The sequence below is a fragment of the Ursus maritimus genome, unplaced genomic scaffold, assembly GCF_017311325.1.
Source record: "Ursus maritimus isolate PB19 unplaced genomic scaffold, ASM1731132v1 scaffold_5, whole genome shotgun sequence".
NCBI lineage: Eukaryota > Metazoa > Chordata > Mammalia > Carnivora > Ursidae > Ursus > Ursus maritimus.
The window spans coordinates 26,434,618-26,459,117 of record NW_024426663.1 but is presented as its reverse complement, the minus strand read 5'-3'; the positions used below and the strand labels follow the sequence as shown (position 1 = coordinate 26,459,117).

General features: G+C 35.1%; 1 protein-coding gene across 11 annotated transcripts in view; it reads right to left on the bottom strand.

Annotated features, from left to right (window-relative positions):
• The window catches only part of SSBP2 (single stranded DNA binding protein 2), a 278,964-nt gene that overhangs the window by 8,351 nt on the left and 246,113 nt on the right, over window positions 1-24,500 (bottom strand). For 9 of the 11 annotated variants that reach the window (XM_008711041.2, XM_008711042.2, XM_008711047.2 and 6 more), the window contains 5 exons: window positions 16,604-16,639; window positions 14,733-14,787; window positions 11,141-11,211; window positions 8,874-8,952; window positions 6,500-6,528 (listed from right to left, as the gene is read on the bottom strand). In XM_008711041.2, the coding sequence (XP_008709263.1) occupies window positions 6,500-6,528; window positions 8,874-8,952; window positions 11,141-11,211; window positions 14,733-14,787; window positions 16,604-16,639 (270 nt within the window). The remainder of the gene's footprint in view (window positions 1-6,499; window positions 6,529-8,873; window positions 8,953-11,140; window positions 11,212-14,732; window positions 14,788-16,603; window positions 16,640-24,500) is intronic. The other 2 variants (XR_005832453.1, XM_040622128.1) reach the window with 1 other exon arrangement.

The following is a 24,500-nucleotide window of genomic DNA, read 5'->3' as shown; positions in this document are numbered from 1 at the left end:
CTTGGAAACTTGAAGATAAAATGGCTGATATTAGCAACCTAATCAAACACTAAGTTAGCTGCATATTGCCTCATATTCCACTCAAATTTGCTAGTCTTGTTATTACAGTACAATTTTAGCTGTGGGAGGTCATCTGCTACTCCACGTCAACAGAAAATACAGAACAGCACTGCCATACAACGCACGCTCATACGATACTGTGACTGAGGGGCTCTTTCCAGGTCTAATTGATTGACTTGTAAAAATAAACTTCAAGGTTAAAAATTTTATTTGTTATTTCAAGTGGAAGAAAGATTTTAGGTTTTTTTCTGAGCCATTTCTATTTTATAGTCTCTTTTTTGAATAAGTTCTAGATTTTTTAAAAGAAAATTGCTCTGAAGATTCTGACTTAACTAAAACAAAGTTATGTCCTAAAAATTAAAATTTCATGAATGAGTTATTCCCAGAAGAATATGTGCTGTTTTAGAATATGGTGAAGCTGTAAAGCAGAGACAGGCAGATGAAGTGGTGGAAATACAGCTTCTATCTTGTCCTGCTGTGTATCCCACAGGGAAGATCTGAGAACAAGGATCCTCTGAAGTCCAGAGGAGCCCGATTTGCCAATGAACCCCAAGGGCTGGGGAACCACAGTTAATAGCATAAAGAGGATTCTTTTTTGGGATAAATTTTTCTCTGAAAATGTTAGTTTCCCAAGTATACAGAAAAGCGACTGTACTTTCAAATGAACATGGATAACTTCATTTCCTAAAAAAAAACAAAACAAAACAAAAAAAAAACAACCCAACATTTAAGTAAAATTTAACTAAGTATATTATTTTATAGCTCAAGGTTATTAATTAGATAATCAACTGTGCTTTGGCAACAGGAATTCTAATGCTGATTTATTTCAAAAAGAAAACTAAATTTATAAAAATGTGGTAATATGTAGCCAAAATCTTTTTGGTGAAGAGAGATTTGTCATTTTATACATAATGAAGAAACTGGTAATCCCAGAATAAAAAATAATCTAACATATATACGAGGGTATTTAAGGATACACTTGGAAGCTTCCCCATTTCTGTATAACAAACACGATTCCTGTGGCACCCAAGGTGCCCTGAGATGAGCCGCACATCTCTGATGGATTTGGGGTGCTCTTTGTCTCTGCTTGCACTGTCCCATGAATCATTTCTTAATTTACAATTTTGAAAGTGTAGCTAACTTCAAATCTAATTTCTGACTCAAAATGTGGACTTCAAAATATTCAAAATTTGAGAGTACACTACATTATTATTTAAACACTTCTAAAACAGCTCTTTTATTATTTCTGTTTTCCATGCAATCTGTCCGTGGCATGGTGGCTCAGAGTATAGACGTTTTTGAGGGTGGGAGGAAGATATATAAGAACACGGAGAGGAAGATAAAAGGACACATTCAACATACAAAACAGCTAGTAGCAGGTCTCTGAAATTTATTTTTTTTTAAAGATTTTATTTATTTATGTGACAGAGAGACAGCCAGCGAGAGAGGGAACACAGCAGGGGAGTGGGAGAGGAAGAAGCAGGCTCCCAGCGGAGGAGCCCGATGTGGGACTCGATCCCGGAATGCCGGGATCTCGCCCTGAGCCGAAGGCAGACGCTTAACGACTGCGCCACCCAGGCGCCCCCTGAAATTTATTCTTATCCAGCTCACTGGGCATATTTGAAAATCTTCAAATGACAGGACTTTTTTTATTTTTAAACCTGAAGTAATCTCTGCAAAATGTGAAAGTGGAAGCTTCTCAATGGGGAGTCTTATGGAAATTGTGCTGTCCGTGATCAGTGAGTGACGATACAGGCAAAAGACATACTTCATACTGGTGTCTAAGGAACAGCTAAGACAGTGGTTCCAAACGCCAGCCCAGAACTGGTTATGAGTGGGTGGCAAGGAACTGCGTGTATGTAACATTTAGCTATAGCTATGTCTGTGTGCAGAGTTTCTAGTAGATTTCATCACCAAGGCAAGAATAAAAGGCTTAGATCAAGGCTACACAAAAAAGGCTTAGATCAGTCAAAAAGGCGCTGCAATAGCTTGATCACATAATTAGGGAGTAGGGAGCACAAAAGAATCCAAGTAAAGATCACTTTGGTTACGTTTCTTACTTTAGTTAATGTGTACTGTATTTCCTACTTACTCTAAGAACTTAGCTTATGAAAGCATAGTTAGTATTATACCAATCCTATCTTCAAGGGATTTTATTACTTCTCATTCACCCGTTCTTCAAACTGGAATGTTTTCCCCTTAAGCTATGACCTCAAACATGAATGTTACATACAAGCATATCGGTGTGCATGTGCACGCACACACGTGCACGCACACACAGACGCACACACACAGAGTTTCCTCTAGCTAACACATTTAATTCTCTTAGACCCTCTTTCTCTGATTTTATCTTGCAAGTATTTTCCATATCATCTTTTAATTAGTTAAATTATTGTTCCTTCTTCCACCCTCCCTCAGAAATTGTACAATTCCAATTCCAAACTTGTTCAAACTGCTATTAAAAAAGTGCACATCTGCATAAATTTTGACTCTGCCCATCATTGGAATAAAATAATATTGACATTATTTGAAGCCCTCTTGAGGTGGATTTTGAACTGATTCCTCAGAGGCTGCCAATAACAAGTTTTACAGAGTGTTATTTTGACTGGGCCAGCCCCCCAAAGAACAAGATGCCAGTCATGCTTCTCCCAGGGGATACAAGTAAGCTAGAACCCAGGCCACACTGAGAAGTTGTTGATTAGCTGCCCCGTGATGGGTGTGGGATCTTTAATTGGAACTAAGATTCTTGGGTCAGAAAGCTTCAGGTTGAAAAGGCTTCTTTGATAATATATTAAACGTAATATGATCAGATCTGGCCTTCTGTGATATGGTGTTTTCCCAAACTCAAAAATATAAATGTTAAGTATGTTAATATGAACTGCAGAATTTATTTAGATGATTTCCTTCTAAGAAAATAAACCATATGCTCTTCTCCACCCCCAACTCCTAAAACAACTCCAAGGGAAAATATTTTTGGTGCATTGATTAAATGGGTGGCTTCTCACTTGCAAAAGGGAGGAAAAGAATTTCACATTTGGGCTTCTAAATTAAAGGTGAATTCTGCATTTTCAGAAAGATACATCTGAGTTTTACTAGATAATCCTCAACTGAGCAAGAAATAACTTTAAAACTCTTCATTTGGGGTTTCGAGCTCATTTTGCCACTGAAACGAGTGCTATCAAAATGCAGGTGACAGTGTGAGTTCCTAGCCTCGCCCACAAAAGACAGTCTAACTAATGAGGAAGATATTTAGTACCTGTATAGTGTTTCAGAGCTCCTAGCATATGTTCATACTTGAATCTCAACAATTTTGTGAAGAAGGCAGGAAATGAACTACCAGCTCCCTTTTACAGCTAAGGAAACGAAGCTTAAGAGAAGTGAAGTAACATGTTGCCCCAATTTGCAGGTAATGGAACAAGGCTTTCTGATTCTCAATTCAGAGCATTGAGACTATAGACTATATTTACAATAAAAAAATAGAAAAAGAACAGAAGTAGTACTAGTAAACAACAATAAAAATGGAGTAAGAAAAAAAAGAGGAAAATATTTTAAATTATGAAAAAAATGGAGTAAGAAAGTTTTTAAAACTATGTAATACTGATGCTTAATACAATACAGGTTTAATTGGAGAACTAGGAAGGTGCACCTGGAGACCTAAGAGGGATTTTGAACAAAACTGTTAAGCAGTAATGGTCACAAATATCTTATGATTCACAAATAAGAATGACTAGAAAAAGAACGGGATGAAAAGGAATGAAGCCAGGAAACAAAGAGAAAAGGAAGGAGAGTTTCTTAAGATAGCTGGTCTTGTGTTGGAAAAGGAAGAAGGTGGGGAAAATGGAGTCAGTGATAATGTAGACAGTATGGAGTAAAAATCTGAAATAATTAGGGTGTGAGCAGAATGAGGGAGGGAGAAAAATACCTGGGGGTGGGGGTTGGGTATACGTGATGCTGCTGATTGGAGAAAAATGACCACTGTGTAGTGGAGATGGAAGACAGACCAACGGTACCGTCACCCAGACAGCCTAGTTGGAGCCCAGGACCAAGGAAGCTGAAGAGGGGGCAGTGCGGAAGTGAGCTGTGTAGGACCTCCTCAGAAGGTAGATACAACTTGTCATTTCTAGTACATCGTTAAATGACATGTTTTGGGGGAAAATTCTTATGTTCATTGACGTGTATTTGGACTTTGCTTTGTAAAAGCTTTTCCTTATTGTCTCTGGTCTCCTCAGTTATACCGAGCTTGTTGAGGGCAGAGATCATACCATGTTTATCCTTGGCTTTTCAGAGCCTGGCATAATGCCTTGGCACATTAATGTTTACTGAGTGAAGGAACTCCTGCCTAACCACTTGAGGACAGAAATCATGTTTGTATTTAAAGAAGTCTTTTATATCTCCCCATAGTGCACAAGGTAATACCCAGGACACAAAAGTACACACTGGGTGGTCAATTAATGCTTAAAGAATAAGCAATACATCATCAGGCAAGATAATGTCATCAGCAGTAGGCACAATGTAATGGAAAAACTTGTCTCAGGAAACAGGAATGGGAAAATGAGCACAGAAGGAATAGCAACAGATCTGATATGAGGACAGATAAGAAGATGGTATTTAATTTGTCATTATGAATCTATTTAAAATTTTTAAAGTGCTTTATGAATAAATTACAAAGAACTCTCCCATAGGTGGGAGGGGATGGGCTAAAAGGGTGATGGGTATTAAGGAAGGTACTTGTGATGAGCACTTGGTGTTATATGTAAGTAATGAATCACTAAATTCTATTCCTGAAACTAGTATTACACGATATGCAAACTAACTGGAATTAAACTTGAAAAAAAATACCAAAGTACTTTCCCCTATAGAATTTTGTTTACATCTGTCTAATGTACAAAGTTAGGGGTTGTCAGTGGAAATTTGAGAAAGATGATGTTAAGCAATCCGGATGATCCCGCCATCGTGTAATAAAGAATCATCCTTAGATACTAGAATATGCTCCTCAATACAAAATTAGAAATTTTATTGGTGACCACAGAGCACAATTCAGCTAATATCAACTCTCAGATACCCAAGGTAGCTTACGCAATCATGGTCATCTGACTCGTAAGGTGCTTCCCGGAGAGATGGCTCTAATGGAATTATATAATGCATCTTATTTGGAAAACAGGCCTTTTGCAGGTTTTACCTATCTCTCACAGAAGTAAGCTAGCGCTCATCATAAATATTTATCTATTTTAAGGAAAGAAAAAGACCTTCCTGATTGTTCCTAAACATGAACATCCAAAGTGCGGGTGGCGCTTGTGAGGCCAAACAGCCAGGCAAGGTAGATATCATGTCAGAATGCCAGTTCGACTCTCTCTCTCTTTTTTTTTTAGCTTGATGTCTTAATTTAAAAGGTTTTGTAGTTCAATCAATCTTACTATATTTTCCTTGGCAGCAGGAATTTTACATTATTATACATGAATTTAAATTAGAAGTAGAGTTAAAAATGAAGTTACCCTTTAATGAATTTAGGTATTTATTGATACAAAGTAGACTTCCTAAGAGAAAGATTTTATTTATTTATGTGACAGAGAGACAGCCAGCGAGACAGGGAACACAGCAGGGGGAGTGGGAGAGGAAGAAGCAGGCTCATAGCGGAGGAGCCTGATGTGGGGCTCGATCCCATAACGCCGGGATCACGCCCTGAGCCGAAGGCAGACGCTTTAACGACTGTGCTACCCAGGCGCCCCTAAGAGAGTCTTCTAATAGTAGTTAATAATTAGTTCTTATCAGCCATTCTAGATATATTTTTGACCCACAGAGAACTATTTTAAATTCATCATGACCTAAAAAGTATTTAGGTATTCTTCTGAAAAAAATATAAAGCATCTTAGCAAAGTATTAATTTTAAATACTCAAATTATTGAAGAAGGAAGAACGCAGACATATGCTATTGGAAGGCTCTCTTTCTTACTTGTATTAATATAATTTTCTTCTGATTTCTTTCCTATTCTATTTTGGGGAACTAGAATAATGATTGAGGATATCAGCATTGCCTAATAAGGGTTTGAAAGACAAATGAGATGTATAAATGCAATGCCCTTAGAACATATAACAACAACTTTTTCAAATTTACCTCTTCTCATTTTGCTCTAGACTTCTTTGCATTTTCAAAAGATTATCTCCACTATGTCAATTTGCTTTATAAATAAGTGACATCATAAAAGTAATTGGGTTATCGACTGATCATGTATATAGTATGTCCTGTAAATGAATCTTACCATGTTAAAAAACTCATTTTACCCTTTCCTATTATATGCATTGATATTTTTAACTTCTACTTAATTATATCTGGACCTCTACTTTCAAATGCTTGTTCAAGAACAAAATTCATAAGGTTATTCTAATAATTTTAGTAACAGTCCCATGTAGAATAAAAAACAACATAGAGAATATATAATACCTTGGAAATACTGTCCATATCTCCTGAGCCTGAAACAAAATATGAAAAGAAAATCTTTATTATGTGATATGATTTCATATACAAATGAAGGATTCTTTTAATATAAATAAATACAGTACACTCTCTGTATTTTTTAGTCTATGTCTCCTGCATTTTTTAATCTTAAAAAATTTAAATCTTAAAAAATTCTTTTTCCCTTATACTGAATAATGACAAACACAAGGAGGAGTTGTACCTCTAGCTCCCAATCATCTTTTTTTTGTTTATTTTTGTAACGGCAGAATGAACAAAACTATTGTTATCCTAAATTCCTGAAAGTGAAATATTAGAGAGATCACTTAGAAATCCTATTCAATTCAAATTTTATAAAATGTATGTACATATGTGTATGTGTATAGAGAGCAAGAGAGAGATAAATATATTTTCTGAAATGATACTTCTAAATCTGATAAAATATAAAATGGACATCTGTAACAATATCTAATAATATTATGAGGTATATTTTACTATAATAACCAAAGCAAAGAATTTTTAATATTAAAAATTTGACAGCAATCAATATTCATGGCAATCCATTTTCCAAAGTAAGAATGTCTTCAAAACATACTGTAATTTTATGTTGATTCATAAATTATAGTATTATTCCAAGTAATAATGTAATCTTATGTTGATTCTTGGGAGAAGTGAACAATCAATATAGATTTCTAACTTAAGAAATGGAATCAGACATTAGATAACGAGGAGCAATGATAAGACCTTTGCCACAATATTAGCTTTATTTTTAACCATTTTAAAAACTAATTTTCTTGGCATAAACATATTATACTACTTTAATGGGAAAATACTCAGTTATGGTCACAAAGTTAGTGCTTACAGACAATAAATTATTAAATATTAAATGTATATACCTAATTATGTATATATAAATATGTACAATGATGTTTGTTGTAAAAGTAATAAGCCACATGTCAAGCCTATGTGAAACTCTTCTGAAAATTCTATTCTAGGGAATAATATAACTGAAAATCTTCTAACTATGACCAAATGTCAACTTTTTTGATGACAAATTGAAAGATTAGAAAGTGGATTATATTGCAATAAATGAAAAAATAAATTTCTAGAATGGTGCTGCCCAGCAGAGCTTTGTGTGGTGATGGAGATGTTTCTCTGTGCTGTCCATTAGGGTAGCCAGGAGCTACATGTGGCTATTTACATTTGATATGTGGCAGTGCAACTGAGAAAGTAAACTTTACATTTTATTCAATTTTAATTTAAAATTAAATAGTCACACACGGCTAGTGGCTACCATAATTGGAGAGTGCAAATTAAGACTATGAAATCTAGGCAAATTATATATTTATGTAAAATAAGTATGGACCTGAAAAACTCAAGTCTATCAATGTGTTGCAAATAATTTTTTGATTACTGAAGTTACATAGCTTTTCAAAGTACCAGAGGATGGCATTTGGCTGGAGTCATGAAACCTGCGTATAATCTAAGTTGCTTGCGGGCACGGTTACTCCAACCTGGGTAAAAGGTGATTCTTTTTCAAAAGAAAAAAAGTATCCTAAGCCTCTATCCCCATTGTCAACTTTTAGCTAATGATAATGTTACTGGGACGTATATAAACATAAAATAAATACGGTTGTTTCTTGGTTTTGGTGTGGTTTTGCATTCGACCTGCCCATACATACAGCGTACTGTGTGGCCTAGTCAGTTGTGTGCCTGCCACTCGTCTCTATTTCTCACTAATGTGAAACTTTTTGTTCGCCTTGAAGATATTTGGCTTCATTTGGTAAGAAGGCATCATTTATGAAGTATGTGTCCAACCATCAGTGACAGGGCTAGAAATCAGCTTTATCATGAATTCAGAGTATGTGCCACTGTTCTCTCTTAAAGAGAGAATCCTTCAGATTATTCAGAATGTGATTACTAATTTTATTTGTAAAAGAGACAGACATTAAAATGCAAAAAAAAAGTTAAGAAATTCTTGCAGAGAACGTAAGTTCCTCTGAGACCGTCTCTACACCTTCAGAGACAAACCAGTTGGGAAGATACTGTAGTCCTCCAGGTGAGAGAAGTGGAATGATGTGCCCAGAGCACCAGCATCTCCTCTTGTCATAAAGCACCCAGAGTTTGATAGGTTAAAGTAAACACTCGTGAAGAAGAGCTAGGTGAGAACAATTCTGCACTTTGGATTTTCAAATGATCTCCAGTCATCATAACCAATATACTGTAAAGCATAACTCTGAGCGAAAGCCGAAGCATTTTAAAATAAATTCCTGTATACGAAAGCACTTTGCAAACTGTAATACCCATGATGTAGAATTAGGGTTTTGTTTTGATTTCTAAACATCAAACTTAATGTCCTTACCTAAAGAGCCATTCATGTGATGTGACTCCATTCCTCCTAATCCACCCATGGGACCATCTGACCCGGGGCCCATTGGAAACTATTTAAAAAATGAAGAAAATTACTATGATCACATTGAAAACACCTGTTTATCTCAATGTTACAATATCTATCTTTAATATTAGAAGATACTTCTACAACGTGCTCTTAAACTTTCCCATGCCAAAAGCATTTCTTCCATGTTCTATGGTACAGAATACTGAATGTGGTGTGTGCGAATGTGCATATTTATGTGTGTAGATGGGGTGGTGATGATTATTAGTCAAACAGGCTTTTTGGGAGAAAAACAACTGCCCTCAGCAGGCAACATGTAACTGTATACAATTTATAATCTCTATCTATCTATCTATCTCTATCTGTCTATCCATCCATCTCTATCTCTGTTTGTTTGGAAATAAGATGGCTTTCCCTCACTGGGATCATACAAACCACAAGCTTGTACATTTTCCCAGGATAATGCCTAAAATTTAATGTTCCCTTAAAGCATACAGATTGATTTTCAGTACTCAACTTAGGGGGGAAAAAAAAAATATATATATATATGTATTTACCTCAAACGATAGTTTAAAGAAATTAACTTTGAACTTACTGTTTTATTCAGGTTTTGTCAAAAGCATTGTTTAGATCGGGGCTGAGAAACCTGTGCGGGTGAGGCCAAGACCCTCTGAACTTACTTGGTTCGGTCCTTTTATCTGGCCCCTACAGTGCTTTCAAAGACACGAAGACTATTGGTACGTATGCGTGAAGCACATAAAGCCGCAGTCCCAGCCCTCAGCAGGCACTGGCTTTTACAACCTCTGGCAGAGATGAACGACCTTTGAAAAAGTGACACGTTCAGCTTCTACTTTTCTTGGATCTCTTATCTTTGTATGGAGTTAGAGGACCAGAATGGAACATACTTGGATGATATCAGCTTGGCTGCCCAGAGAAATGTCTTCAGTACCATATGCTCTGGGTTTCCTCTCTCACTCCCTCCATTTCAAATATCAAGTTCTAAGATATGAAATTGCACTATGAAGAGCTTTTCTGTATTGTCGCTGAATTTCTAAAATGAACATTGTTCGTCATCATATTCAATGTTCATTAAGATCACTGTGGAAACACTTCTTAGACATTACTCATAGGAGATTGTTTCTTTTCTCCTGAAAACCAATTTATTTGATTACATAAAGAGAGGAGTGAGAACTGAAGGCAGTACTGCTTAACAGGAATAATATGCAAGCCGCAAAGACAAACTTACATAAGTAAATGTAGATTTACTAGCAGCCATGTTTAAAAAGTAAAAAGAAACAGGTCAATTTTAATATATATTTTATGTATCCTACTTATCAAAATGATCATTTCAACATGTAGTTGATATAAAAATTCTAATGAAATATTTTACATTTTTTTCATACTCAACTCTTCAAACTCTAGTGTCTATTTTATACCTATAACACACTTCAATGGGGACTAGCCATATTCCAAGTGTCACACCATAGTGGATGGATTTGTTGTCTTCACTGCTAGGAAGCTCAATTATAATAATTATTTCATTCCTGTTTTTTGGTATACTCATGGAAAATTCCTTTTATGTCTTCTGATTTTTATTTCATTTTAGCGACCTTATATTCATATATATATATTTCTATTAACTATACCCTGTTATAAATATTTTTTGTTAATATGTAGGTCTTATAGATAAATATTTTTCTGTAAGCTTTTGTGGAAAAATCACAACCATATACCTTATTAAGAACACCCAAATTCTTTATGTAGACCTGTCTCATTTCCGTATTTAAACTCCAGATTTCAAAAATCTAAAGAAAAACAAGCATATGCAACTCCCTAATTTATTTCAAGTTTATCAGGATAAAAGAAATAAACAATCACAATGAAAAAATTAGTGATATTAAAAAATAAGGGTAATATAAATGATTATATCTTACCTGTTATTTTCAAATAGTCTTATTAAGTATGTATGATTTGAGATAAAACTATGCCCAACATTTCATAATTGATTAGGTTCATTTTTACATTTAAGTTATATTGATATGAAATCTTTTGTTATACATTTTACGTTTTATGTTTTTTTCAAACCAGAACATAGGAAGGATCTGATTTTTGGGGGTATCTAGTAAGTTCCTGGATAATACAACAGAGAGCTTAAACAGTATCTAGGAAATGGAATGCACTTAGAGTTTGAGCCTTCAAATACATTCCAAAATTTATTAAAAATTCATATTTACATTAGGCCTGTTAGGTCCAGGAGGTACTGCATTCATTAAAGTATACATGTTGTCTCCAGAGTTGGTTGAATCTGAAACAAAATATTACTTAATTAATATCTTTATAATTTATACCCAAGTCAACACAAAGTAATAATCAAAGATGATCTGCACACATATACATATTAATAGCTGCAGCACTTGAAATAGTCATTACTAATGTTCAGAAACAAATACTTGGAAGTCATTTTCTAACTCAGAAATTATCATTCTGTGGTTGTAAATGGGAATATTTACCTAATATATTAGAAGTAATCACTTGAATAATTCAGGTCAAAAGGAACATTACTTTAAAAATCTAAAAAATTACGGTAAAGGTTTTCTTTTAAAAAAAAACATGGATACTCTGAGACTTCATTACGCAATTTATGTGTGTAAATATAACCCAAAAAATCTCTTAAAATTCAGATTCAGTAGCTTTTCAGTTTTCAGTATTTCCTTAGGCTTCTTATACACCAATTTAAAAAAGTTTATTTATCTAATAATTATTAATAGCTGGAGGAATATCCTTAATTCTAAAAGAAAGAAAGTAGGACAAGACTATAAAATTGGAATGAGAATTTCTCTGGCTTGAAGTAAAAGCCAGCTTCTTCCAGTACAACTTTTGATGAAATTTTTTTAATTCATTTTATTCTTGATTCATTATAGTAAAAATAACTATAGTATATAACTATATAAAATATGTAACATTTTATAATATTTTAAAAAATTTACATTTCATGTCTATTATTAGCTAATTCTAATTAAGTCTCTGAGTACATGTGTTTTTATAACGTATTACCTGGAGTGAAAGGCCATGTATTTTACATTTAGGAAACGGTTTTCTATTTTCCCACAAATTATACAGTTGTCTTAAGTATAATGTATTAGGCCTCTCTATTCTGAAAAAAAACGTGTTTCAAATTTTTTGTACTGATTCAAGGCAGAAAATAAAAATAATTTGCTTTCTCGGGGCAATAAACATAGAGTAAGAGATGGGCAAGTACTTTTTCTTTTACTTTGTAATTGCTTAATAGACATTAAAAAGTTTATTATTTTAGTTTATTATTTTAGTGTATACCAGTTAGGTTAGATGTCATTTATCAGTTGTTTGTAAACAGTGATCCACAAATCTAAATATTATTTTTCACATCTAGATAAATATATCATACTGCTGAAAAAGCTGAAATGCCCACCTCAGATCTCTATTTGTTTATACTAAGTAAGGTCCCAATCCACTTTTGTGGCCTTAACTCTTTTTACATCCTTATGTACATTATACTCCTGTCAACCCAGGCTGCTGGTTCTCTCCTGCATAAGATCAACTTTTTAAATCTCCGTATTTTTGTTCTTACTTCCTCCAAGGATCTTCTTCCCAGTCTCCTTCTACTGAAATTCCACTCACTCACTACTCCAGGCCCGCTGCAAATGTTACCTCTTAAATGAAATTTTGTTTTCTGATACTTCCAAATTCATGAATGCTCCCCCATCATTGAATTCCACTTTGCATTCTAGTTAATATTTTGTGTTTCTCTTCCCTCCTGCTTTCAAGAAGGTTTTAATAAGTTCACTGAGAGAAGGAGAGACATCACGTCTTGCATCGTGTGCCACAGACAAAAAATATCTGCTGAGATTTAATTAATGGAATACACTTTATCCCATAAAAATGTATCTTCCCGAAAATCCTGGATTGCTTCTTAAACACAGGAAATCTTCAAATGGTTTCTCATTTTTATTAGCCTTACTAATTTTTTAAACTAATTTTAGTAATTAATTTGGAAAGAAAATGTGCTCTATATTTAAAATATGTAGAAAGAAAAATAAATTTATTGTTCTTAATACCAATCAAAAACATAATTTCATCTAAAAAAACACTGAGAGGAATAAGGTTGGTATTTCCTAGGAAATGTCTGACTTCTTTTTATATACAGAGAAAGTTTATAGTAAAGCAAATCTTCTGGCACCTATTCTTTGGGGGGAGGGTACTGGCTTCATATTGGAGGAACGACTATGAAAAGGATGAACCCCCAGGAGTACGTACAAGGCTAGGAAGACATACTGGTGGCAATTTCTGGCTTGAAAGGATGAAGTGTAATCAGATTACTTATCACCTGCAAAGTTTAGCAGTTTCTCCAAAAAATTTCTTTTAGGTTGTAGTGAAGTGTTTATTAATCACGTGCTACCTTCACAAATTAAACATTTAACTTCACCATACAAGAATGCAAATGTGGGCAAGATGTTCAATTCACATAATTCTATCTTGAATGAATTCTGTTTCACTTCAATGAAGATGCTCTGAGGACAGAAATCCATGAAATATTTATGATATATTCCAAAGAGTTAGTGGAGCAAAGCAAAATTTTGTGTTAATTATCAGATTGATACTTCTTCAAAATGAAAAAGATTCAAAACTTAAAAATTACTATTTATTGGTATGATTAATGACATTTGATTTCAAGCACCCATACATCTTAGATTTCAACAAACCAGCTAAGAACATATGAATTGAACAGTGCAACATAATTAAAAATTTTTCCTAATTATAAAAATTTCCCATCTGTTTCATTACCCGGAAGTTAACACTGATAAAGTCCTAGCTATTTCTTTGTTTTCTACTTTCTACATTTCTGTGTTATATATATTTTAAAATAAAATTGGGATCATATTGTATTGAATCATGAACATTTATTCTCCATTAAAGTCTTTGATAATAATTTTAATGGCTACATTATATTCCATAAAAAATTAATTTATTAACATCACTAAAACTGGATTAAGTTTGAAGGTTGTATCTACTATTTCACTATTAATTATAACAAATGAGTACCCCTCCACATAAATCTTGGGTTGTATCACTAATCATTTTTCAGAGAAGGATTATAGAGGCAAGCAGTATGAACTTTTTCATGGCTCTTGATACAGGTTGCCAGAGCTGTTTCTAGGAGGGCTGCACCAACGTCAACTCCAACCATTAGAGTCCTCAAGAAACAACACATTTAATAGTCTATATTAAAGTCTCAGAAAGAAAAGACAAAGTTATTTAAAATCATCATATGAAATGATGATAGAAATATTGAGGTATTTTAGTTTACCAAGATTAAAAGAAAAAAAAAAACTTCCTCCACTACATGGTGAATCTACTAGCTAATAAATCCATAAGGACGTGTAAGCATATCTACATCCATCTTAGTAAGATGATGGTGGGTCTGATTAAACCTAATGGATCCATGCATTTCACATGTTACTTATGCAGAATTTTTCTAAGTTGTGAGATTTGGATTTTTTTCCACTGATTTCAAGGAATCTTTTTGTCAGATAAATTATCGGGCAATTCATATAAATATTTTTCATCCTGATTATATCTGTTATGCACACAACAGGAATTTTCTACATGCTTAAAGTAATTGGACAATAGTTATTTAAGAACCCTGTTTCCTTCTACTTGCTACCTCTAGTCTACTTCTGTTACCATCAATGAGATAATGAATACTACTAACCTTCTGTCATACAATTTTTATATTTTTTAATTTATTCTAATAATCAAATGCCCATGTGGCTAGTGTGATTACAATACCTGCTGGACTAGGCATGATGGGTGTTCCTGGTGGCCCTCCACCTCCTGGAGGACCCTAAATAATTACACAAAATTTCAGTAAAAATAAGGCATTTCATTAGACAATATAAGGAAAAACAGAAGAAAAGTTAGACTTATCTATAATAATCCAATTTGAAAATCACAGAGGAAATATATTTTCTCCATAATTTATTTTCTTTGAATGCACAATCATTTCAATATTATGCAAAATATAATTTAGCTTAAATATGTTGAGACTGTTTTGACAAGTTTCCAAAAACAATGAGCCTGTAACACTGATTTATTATTCATGACTTAATCACATCAGGCGTAATGAGGTTAAGGAGAAGCCATTTATTGGGGCCTTTACAAATCCATAAAGTAACATCACTCAAGTGTGTTTGTGATTTAGTTTATTGTAATTTTCTTATGTTTCGTATCATGGCTTTTTATAGGAAGTTAAAAACTCAAAGATACGTATTTGTTTAAAAAAATACACTGATGCTATTTCTTTCTCTACTGGTATCAACTATAACACTTCTAGAGCGTTGAACCTTCCGCTATCACATCAATTAGAAATGAGAGGCAATGTTGACTAATGCTATGGGTTACTAATCAATCTGAAATGGAAATTAGGTGATTCTAAGGTTAATTCACTTATTTCAGACAACCAAAATGGATAATTCAGGCAAAGGGTTTTAGAATTTTTCAGATGTACAGTAATTAATCTGGATAAATTACTAAGTGGATAAATTTGTACTTCATTCTGAATGTGTAGGCACAGCCCACTAATTATTTCAAATGATATATATATATATATTTGCTATTTAATAAGAAACCTAAATTTCCTTTCAGATAAAAGTCTATAATTTCACAAAACTATATATTAGGCTTACTCTAAAGCGATTTAAGAAAAAAAATAGGTTTTACCCACATGTTCTTACTTTCATTTTTGCTTCATAGAGAATGTGAACAGTTAAGACTTTCTTAGTTTGCACAGCTTAAGAGGACATTGAGCACGAAGTTCACAGGTCCAAAACAGCGTGTGCTTTTTACTACGTTCATAAAACATTATTTCTACGGAGAGTAAAATGCTCATTGATCTTCTTAAGCCCTCCTTTTTTCCTACCCAGTTAGCTACCACCTCCGAAATTTCTTTAGGAAAGATTTTCCTTTTTACCATTTTATCTTTGTTCTTCTGGTAGGCATTTACTCCTAAATATTGTAACAATGTATCTTCCATGGGGGCCTTGAGATGTAGCAAGGATTATAATGTGATGATGGTTAAAAGGTCATTTGTAAATTCGAGAACTCAGGTAAAATCTGCTAATTTTTTTTAGCGGAAAATTTTAACATGTACTAAATAATAATAATAAGAAGAAAAATAAGTGTTTCCAATTTCTAAGCAGAAAAAAACCCTCAAAACCCCCTCCCCCCAAATTACTAGTCCTTATTCTGATTCCCTTTGTGATCAGGAAAAAGTTTAATGTCTTCCTCAACTTTGTGTGTGGTGAGTGGGGTGAGGGAGGGGGTGTGGATTATTCTTCTGTAGAACTGCAAATTCAAGCTCATCATTGTATAACTGGGGATGGCTTTCTTCATGATTGGACAGAGTGTATTGTATTGGTTTACAGAAACATATGCTAAAGTAAAACACAGTACTCAGGGCAATTTTGGCCAGATTGATAACTGTTTCGCTAATGAACATCAACATATGTGGTGAGGTTGGCAGACGAAAACCTCAATACGTATCAGATGTTCACTTCTTGGCCAATACACCAGGGCTCTTCTTAACATCTGGACAACTATTTCATTGCCCAAATAAAACATAACATCAAATCTTATGAGCAAACAATCCCAAATGTACTTACTACATAATTCCCAGGAGATGCTGAAGAGTATGGTATCTGGAACACGAATAGGACAAAGAAACACAAATTTTGATTCATGTGACAGTATGGAGACTCACCTAAAATGAATCTATTTCCTGACTTTAATCCAGTTTTAAAAAGTATCACAAAGGATGGTAAAGAATAAAGGCATTTATATGTGGGTGCTAGAAAAATGAATAAATGCAACATTATCTTGAATTTATAAAAAAGAGTGGATTTAGGTCAAGAGGAATTTAGACAGAATTACAGCCTCAAGTTATATTCGTTTCAGGGTAGTTCTACTCACTGCTTGATGCTAATGACCCTTATTCTGTAATTAGAAAGATATATATTTGTGCAGCTAAAAACCAGAAACCAGAGTTTTCAAATTAATAGCTTTTACGGATGCAACTCCTAATTTATGTGCATTCTGGGATGCATTATTATCATTTTTAAGATAGGTTTCAGGCTACTACATTCATGTGGTATGGGTCAATACTTGATCTGTAGGCCTCACGTTTTCCCCCTTTCTTTTCTAATTAGCTACCAGAAAATAATATAATAAATGTATAAGATTTTGTTAATGTAAGTCTCCAAAGACTACTAATTTGTGGGGATCAGATATGGGTAGCAAATTCCCTTCAAATCAAGCTCTTAACCCAACTCTTGTTTAGACATTACAGAGTATTAATACAACATTGCTATCAAAATTTAAGAAACGAAAACTAGAAAACAGATATTTAAAACTAGGCCCTTAAGTGTGGATTATTAATAAAGAGAGCTAAATCCAAATATTTTCTTTTTTTTCACAGAAGTTCACTAGCTCACTTGCATGAAGATTCTGCACATCCAGAGGAGATATTTTTGCCTTATTCTGGAAAAAAGCCAACAAACTACTACCTTCTTTGAGGCAGACAGCCAGAATTGGACCGTTAGAGTAGTGAAAAGATGATAGTGTCTTTACCCTAAACCCTCCCTCTTCCTCAACACCTTCCATATAATTAAACATAAAAATAATATGAAACTTTAAAGTAAGAAGAAGGAAGTATAACAAAGTTATGATTTTCCTTTAATGAATAATTCTTTAATTCGAGGGAAAATATTTAATATTAAGTTATTTGAAAATTCTCTCCTTGTTGTTTGGTGTTCATGCTTTGCCTTAAGTATGGACCACATGCCTCTGAGGCCCCTGCTTGGTCTGCCTATGGGTAATTCAGCCCTGCAAATTGTCATTACTAGTCTGCCCAGTATCACTAATGATGGGGATTACATCCACTAGGAGTACTGAGATCCTAATGGCCAGTACACACGTACTAAACTTGGTAGTTGAATACAACTTTGCTCTCCTGAGCTCCTTTTGGTTCACGTTCTACCATCCCATCTTCTGCTTATTTTAAACATGTGCATTTGCTCTCTCCAAATCACTACCTTATCTGTTGGCTCCAATTTTCATCTTCTTATAACTTTAGTATCCAGCCCGTGTTCTTCTGCCTTTCTCTAGTGCCTACCATCATTCTTCGCCAACTTCAAAATATGATACAACCATCCTTTAAATCTTTGGAATTTATGGGTGCCTGGGTGGCTCAGTTGGTTAAGTGTCCAATTCTTGATCTCAGCTCAGGTCTTGATCTCAGGGTCACGAGTTCAAGCCCTATGTGAGTTCAAGCCCCGAGTTCAAATAAATCCTTGAAATTCACACTTCACTGCCTTCCTTCACTTACAGTATACTTCCCTCTCCTGCATTTGTTTAAGTATGACCACGTCCTAGAACTCTCTACACAGAGATCGAAACAACTCCCTTGCCCGACATCTTTCTTATTCCTCATGACACTCACAAATATTCTATATTCCAACCAGAATCTTCTTCCATCACAATTCCACCATGTTTATTAAGTCCATTATTTCTCTATTAGTTTCCTACTAAATTGCCTCTGCCCCTCTCCCATGCCACTGTCAGCATTTTGTCTCTCTTCATTATCCTAAAGCCTACTTTTTTTTTTTTTTTAAGATTTTATTTATTTATTTGAGGGAAAGAGAGACAGTGCGAGTGAGCATGAGCAGGGGTGAAGGGGGCAGAGGGAAAAGCAGACTCCCTGCTGAGCAGGGAGCCCAAGGACGTGGGGCTCGACCCCAGGACCTGGGATCATGATCTGAACTGAAGGCAGTCGCTTAACTGATTAACCGACTGAACCACCCAGGTGCTCTAAACCTACTTTGTTAATTTCCATCGCTTTGATCACCCCTTAGCCACCTTTTCTGTTTCACAGTAGAGATTTCCTTAAGGAGATACTTAAGAAGTATAAGACAAGGGTCAAGGGCCAAAGTAAAATCATGTTCTCTAATTTCAGCCTAGTCTTCACTAATATCTGGAAGCATTTTGGCTCGGCCTTCATGGAAGCCCTGAAACATTCTAGTGGTGTGCCAGTAAACCCAATAAACTCGGGAAAGAAGAAGGTCCCAATTTGTAGCATTTGTCAATTTATGTGGTGTGAATATTCCCACATGGAAGATTTCAAGCTACCAATGACTTAACAATTAGCTCAAAAAATTCTTGAATAATTAACGACTGACTTTCCTGAGCTGGCTTTCATGGTGATTATAAAATCCTGAGTTAGTAGTCTGCCCTTTTTCATATGTTAAAGCTATTAATTTCTTGCTATACTTTCATCTTTCATCTCAATGCTATTTATAGATTAAAGTTTTCATCCATTCATCCAGGTAGAAAAAAGATAATCTTTCTGTTTGTTTCCAAAGCTAGTCCCTTCCAACCACCTCATTCTCCTGAGTCCTTGCTCCTTTTTTAGTTTTTAATTTCTCCTTCTTCATGATTCCTTTAAACACAGTTAAAATACTTAATATATATATTTTTTAACTCATCTAGTTCAATTTCTTTCCATGTGTCCTATCAAGCTCTTGGCTTATACTCGCTGTTTCTACTTCATATTCTTTGATGCCCTCATTAAAAGAAAAAGAACATTTGGGCTCCTATCCCTAGTAGCACTTCATTGAACCTTTACTGTTGAAAGTTACCAGTAGCATTTGACAGCCTAGTAACAATAGAGGTAGAAGAACTACGTGGGTACAGAAGACATTTGAGCTGGGTAGCTGACTTACAGAGAGAGAAAAGATCACCAGAAAGACAATGAGAAGGATCAGCGTTAAAGGGAGCGAGGGAGGGAAGAAGGAAGGAAGGAAGAAAGGAAGGGAGAAAGAAAGAAGGAAGAAAGGGACAAAGAAAGAAATATGAAAGTATATAGTTTATTAGAGAAATGGTATATAATCTTACACAGCTGGTACAGTGTGGTACTTATAGGAAATTGAAATAAATGATAAGCATATATGGTCAGACTGTGAATGAATTTATGCTGTAGGAAATAGGGAGTCACTGGTTTTAGAGAGACACGTTTAAATTTATATTTTAGTAAGATAACCCTAGAGGTATCATGGAATATGAATACAAGTTAGGAGTCTATTGAAAAGGGTCTAGGCAAGAGATTACAGTGTTCTAGGCAGTGTTGATTAAGATAAGTAAGAGTAAGAAAACTTGAAAGACTTTTCACACATGCACGTGGCAGGGCACGGTGACAAACTAGGTGTGATGGTGGACAAGGGAAGGGAGAAGTTAAGGCAATTCCTAGGTTTCCAACTTGGTGAGCAAGGGTATGACGGTGCTACTAATTTATATGTAGGGAATTCAGGAAAGGGGGCACATCTGGGGAGATATCCAACATGTTGAATTTGAAGGCACTAGTAGGCAGTGAGGTTTATCTGATCAACAGATATTTAGAAATATAAATCAAGAACTTATTAGAGATTAGGACTAGAGATAAAATTTCAATGGAATACACTTCCATTTTGTGATGGGCACAACAGCTGATCTAGTATCCTATTCGACTGAGTGGAAGACTTAACATTCCAAAACAAAGCCCCCTATCTACCCTCTAAACATCCTTCTTCTCATATTTCTAGCTGAGTTTGTGTTATTCCCATTCTCCTGGATTCAAAGAATTGAAATCACCTTCCACTTTTTCTTTCTCTTTATCTCCAAATCGAAGGTCACCAAGTGTTTTTGATTGTGTGTGTGAAATGCAGCCTCCATCATTCCTTTAATCACCACTCTACCTCAGGTTCTGATAACATTTTATAAAACCCATCACTATAATCTCCTACCTTCATTTCCCCATTACATCCATTTTATAGACTATCTTCCTAAAATATAGCTCGCTTCCACATAGATGACACAGTTCAGATTTCTCCATTCAAGAGCCCTGTACACATCATGGCCCTCTTTTCCTCTTTTCTGCTTTGTCACCCTCCGTGCCTTCCAAGACAACCTGTCCCCCTAGCCACTAACAGTCTAATAATTTTTCCTCAAACATTTCCTGCATTTCTCCTTTTATTTTTGTCCAAGCTTTTCTCCACCTCTAGTTTCCAAATTCTCCCAATGTAATTCATCTCCTCCTGCCCGTCTCCACACTCCGCACAGAATATATCAGCATGAACTGAAAGATGAAAACACAGATGTAGAAGATAAGCAAGATCAGAGAGCTGAAAGATCAGAATCAGAGAATTAAAAGAATTTTTTATTTGTCAGATGAGAAAATTGAGGGCCGTATATACTGCCTGGTTAAGCTAGCTGGATAATTCAAGAGCTGTGACCAATATTTCAAGTATTCTCAAATATTCTGGCTCGTAATATCCATGGCAGTGGTGCCACAGCAAGGGGAAGGGCAGAGGAGTTAGAGATTTTGGTTTCTTTTTTAAAAATGTTTAGTAGCATTCTTCAACTGCGAACTTTAAAACTACCTTAGAAGCTACTGGTTTACTAGAAACCAGGGAGGGCAACATCAAGACACTATCTGTGCCAGTGTAAAGTCGAAAATACGCTATTATTTTTAGTGCTTTTTTTTTTTTTAATAGCATATATATATGTACAGAGCAGAGCCTATCTGGAGTAAGATATTCGTATTTCCTTTGGGTTTAATCATTACAATAGATTGTTATTTTTTTCTTTAAGGGAGTTTCTTTTTTCTTTTTCCTGTCACATTAGTGAGTTGAGGAATACAATGCTACACTGGACTTCCGTAGCTTTTGCCTGTCCCCTCTTCTGCTAACAATTCCTTGAATTTTCTTTGTTGAACCATACCTCTTACTTTTCCATGTGGTTTGGGTGGGGCTCGGGCCTGTGTGACCTGGGCCAGGCTGAAAGAGCACTGTAACCTCAGGTCACAATTCATGAATGAGCATGTGACCCCAGCTAAACAAATCTAGTTGAGTTAGTTATGCCCAGTTCCTATGTTTAAGTGATAAAGAGTTGTGCTGTTTTGTACTGAACTGAGAGCTCTGAAAATATACACTGGAATTCCACGCAGCCTTCTTGTCACGACAAGGAAAAAATGTAAGCAATAGAGACTGGGTCCTGATGACATTATCTGGGTCCTTGGAATCCAATGTGCCCCGAAGCAAACTTATATCTGGACTTTTCAGATACATAATCCAGGAATATTCTCTCAATATGAGCCTAGTCTGCTTGTATTTCTGTACCTTGTAATCAAAAATGTCCTCAGACAAAGATAATTAAGATATTTTCAGTAAAAGTGCTTGCTACGTAATGATGAGAATGTGCTATATAGGGAAACCCAAGTGCACGGTTCCTTTAAAAGACATAAAAAAGGAAAAATCATTGGTAGATTTGTAAATAAACTTCCAAATAAGAATCTGAGGCCAATATTGTAATGTTCAGGTCGAAGGAAGTTAAAAGTAAAAAATCATACTTGTATTCTGAATTAAAAATATGTATTTGTCCTTAAAAATGTTTCTTCTGGGTGCCTCGTTAGCTCAGATGGTTAAGCGTCTGCCTTCAGCTCAGGTTATGATCCCAGGGTCCCGGGATTGAGCCCCACATGGGGTTCTCTGCTCAGTGGGAGACTGCTTCTCTTTCTCCCTCTGCCTGCTGTTCTCCCTGCTTGTGCTCTCTCTCTCTCTCAAATAAGTAAATAAAATCTTCTTTTAAAAAAAAGTTTCTTCTATGTTCCATGTAAAAGGGTGCCCCAAACAATTTTGATTAAAATACTTGTACATGAAAAAACCGTGGATTGATAAAGATGAAGCAAATAAACAAATAAATATATTGTACATAATGGTAGGAAAGACTTTTTTTTACTTTCAGAGAAGTGGAAAGCAGAAAGTCTAGAATAAACCCTGTGTTGGGTTGAAACTGAGGCACTGATGGGTACCCATGGTTTTAAAAGCTCTAGATGGGTACAGAAGGACATATGTGCATGAACATACATCTATATCCTAGCTACAGTGGTTGACAGTCTCTAGGAGCCATATCACTCTGACAGGTTCTAAACACCACTCTCCACTAAAAAGAACCATGGCTCCTTAAAGAAATGGCTGTTTCAGGGCTAGCACTGGGAAGACTGAAGATGAGCTTCAAATGCTGACAGAATAATGGAGACATGTCAAAACGGCAAATGATCCAGCTGGAAGGGGTTCTTACTGGCTAAACCTGGGATGATTTTAGCATCACACACCTATTGAATAAATTGAGTGCACAAGTACATCTGATATACGTGAATAAGTGAACGGAGAAGAAAGAAAAGCTCTTTGTTATAGGAGAGAGTCAACGCTGCCCTATATACGGAGAAGGAAAGACAGAATTAGAAATCAGCCATTTGGTAACGAACTCAGCAAAAAAACAGTCTGGGCAAGAGTTGTCAATGGATACGAAACGTAGCAGATGAAAGTATAAGGAAGAAGAGGATATTTGCTGTAGTTTCGAAGTATGTCTCCTCAAGTTAATAATTACAAAAGGAAAAACAGCAATTTTACAGAAAAGTGACAAGCACCACCCTTAACTAAGGGATCAAAGTTAACACTACAAGCAACCACCATCACAGGCTTCCTGAAATGTTGCGCTGAGAAAATCACAGCCTCGCTTCTGTGGCATTCTTACCAAATATGTATTACCTGAGTCTAATCATGAGGAAACATCAGACGAATTATGGCACATTCTACAAAATAACTGATTTGCATTCAACAAAACTGCAAGGTGAAGAAAGACAAAGATAAACTGAGGAACTATCCTAGATAGTTCCAAAAGACATGATTCATAAATGTAACGAGCGAACTGGGAATTTCTTTTGTTACCAGGGACTTTGCTGGGACAATTGTCGAAATCTGAGTGGGATCTGCAGATTAGAAAATAGCATTGCATCAACGTTTATTTTCTAATTTTGATCTTTACTGTAGTTATGAAAGATAATGTGTTTGCTTTTAGGAAACCCACACTGATGTATTTGGGGATAAAGGGTTATCATGTCAGCAACTTAAATACAGTTCAAATGGTTCAGGAAAAATATGTATATGCAGAGAGAAGAAATTATAAAGCAAATAGAGTATAACTTTAACACTTGGGAATCTGGGTGAAGAGTGCAACTCTTCTATGAATCTGGAGTTATTTTGATATGAACATTTAAAAGAAAAAAAAACAGTATACAAAACATATTTGGAAACAGCAAAAACAAAACAACCAACCACTTTAGTATGTGGGCCTGAAGCGCCAGAGACTTGCTATATTGATACAAGATAAAAAGTGTTTGTAATTAAAAACATGGACAAGAAGTCTTAGGAACTTGGAAATCAAAACAGTACAGATGAGTTGTCACTAGAATATAATCAATGGTATTTAGGGGGGAAAATCCCCCTTAATACTTTTTTGCTTTGTTTCATGTAACCATGGGTTGTTTTTTTGCCAGGAAGTCATCAGTTTTTTAAGATTTTTTTTCTTGTTATTAAAATCAATCATTTTTCAGAGGACTGCTTTGCCTTTCTGAACTCAGGATGATGACCCCCTTTCTCTTCTGGAGAGAAAGCTGTAGGTCTTCCCCAC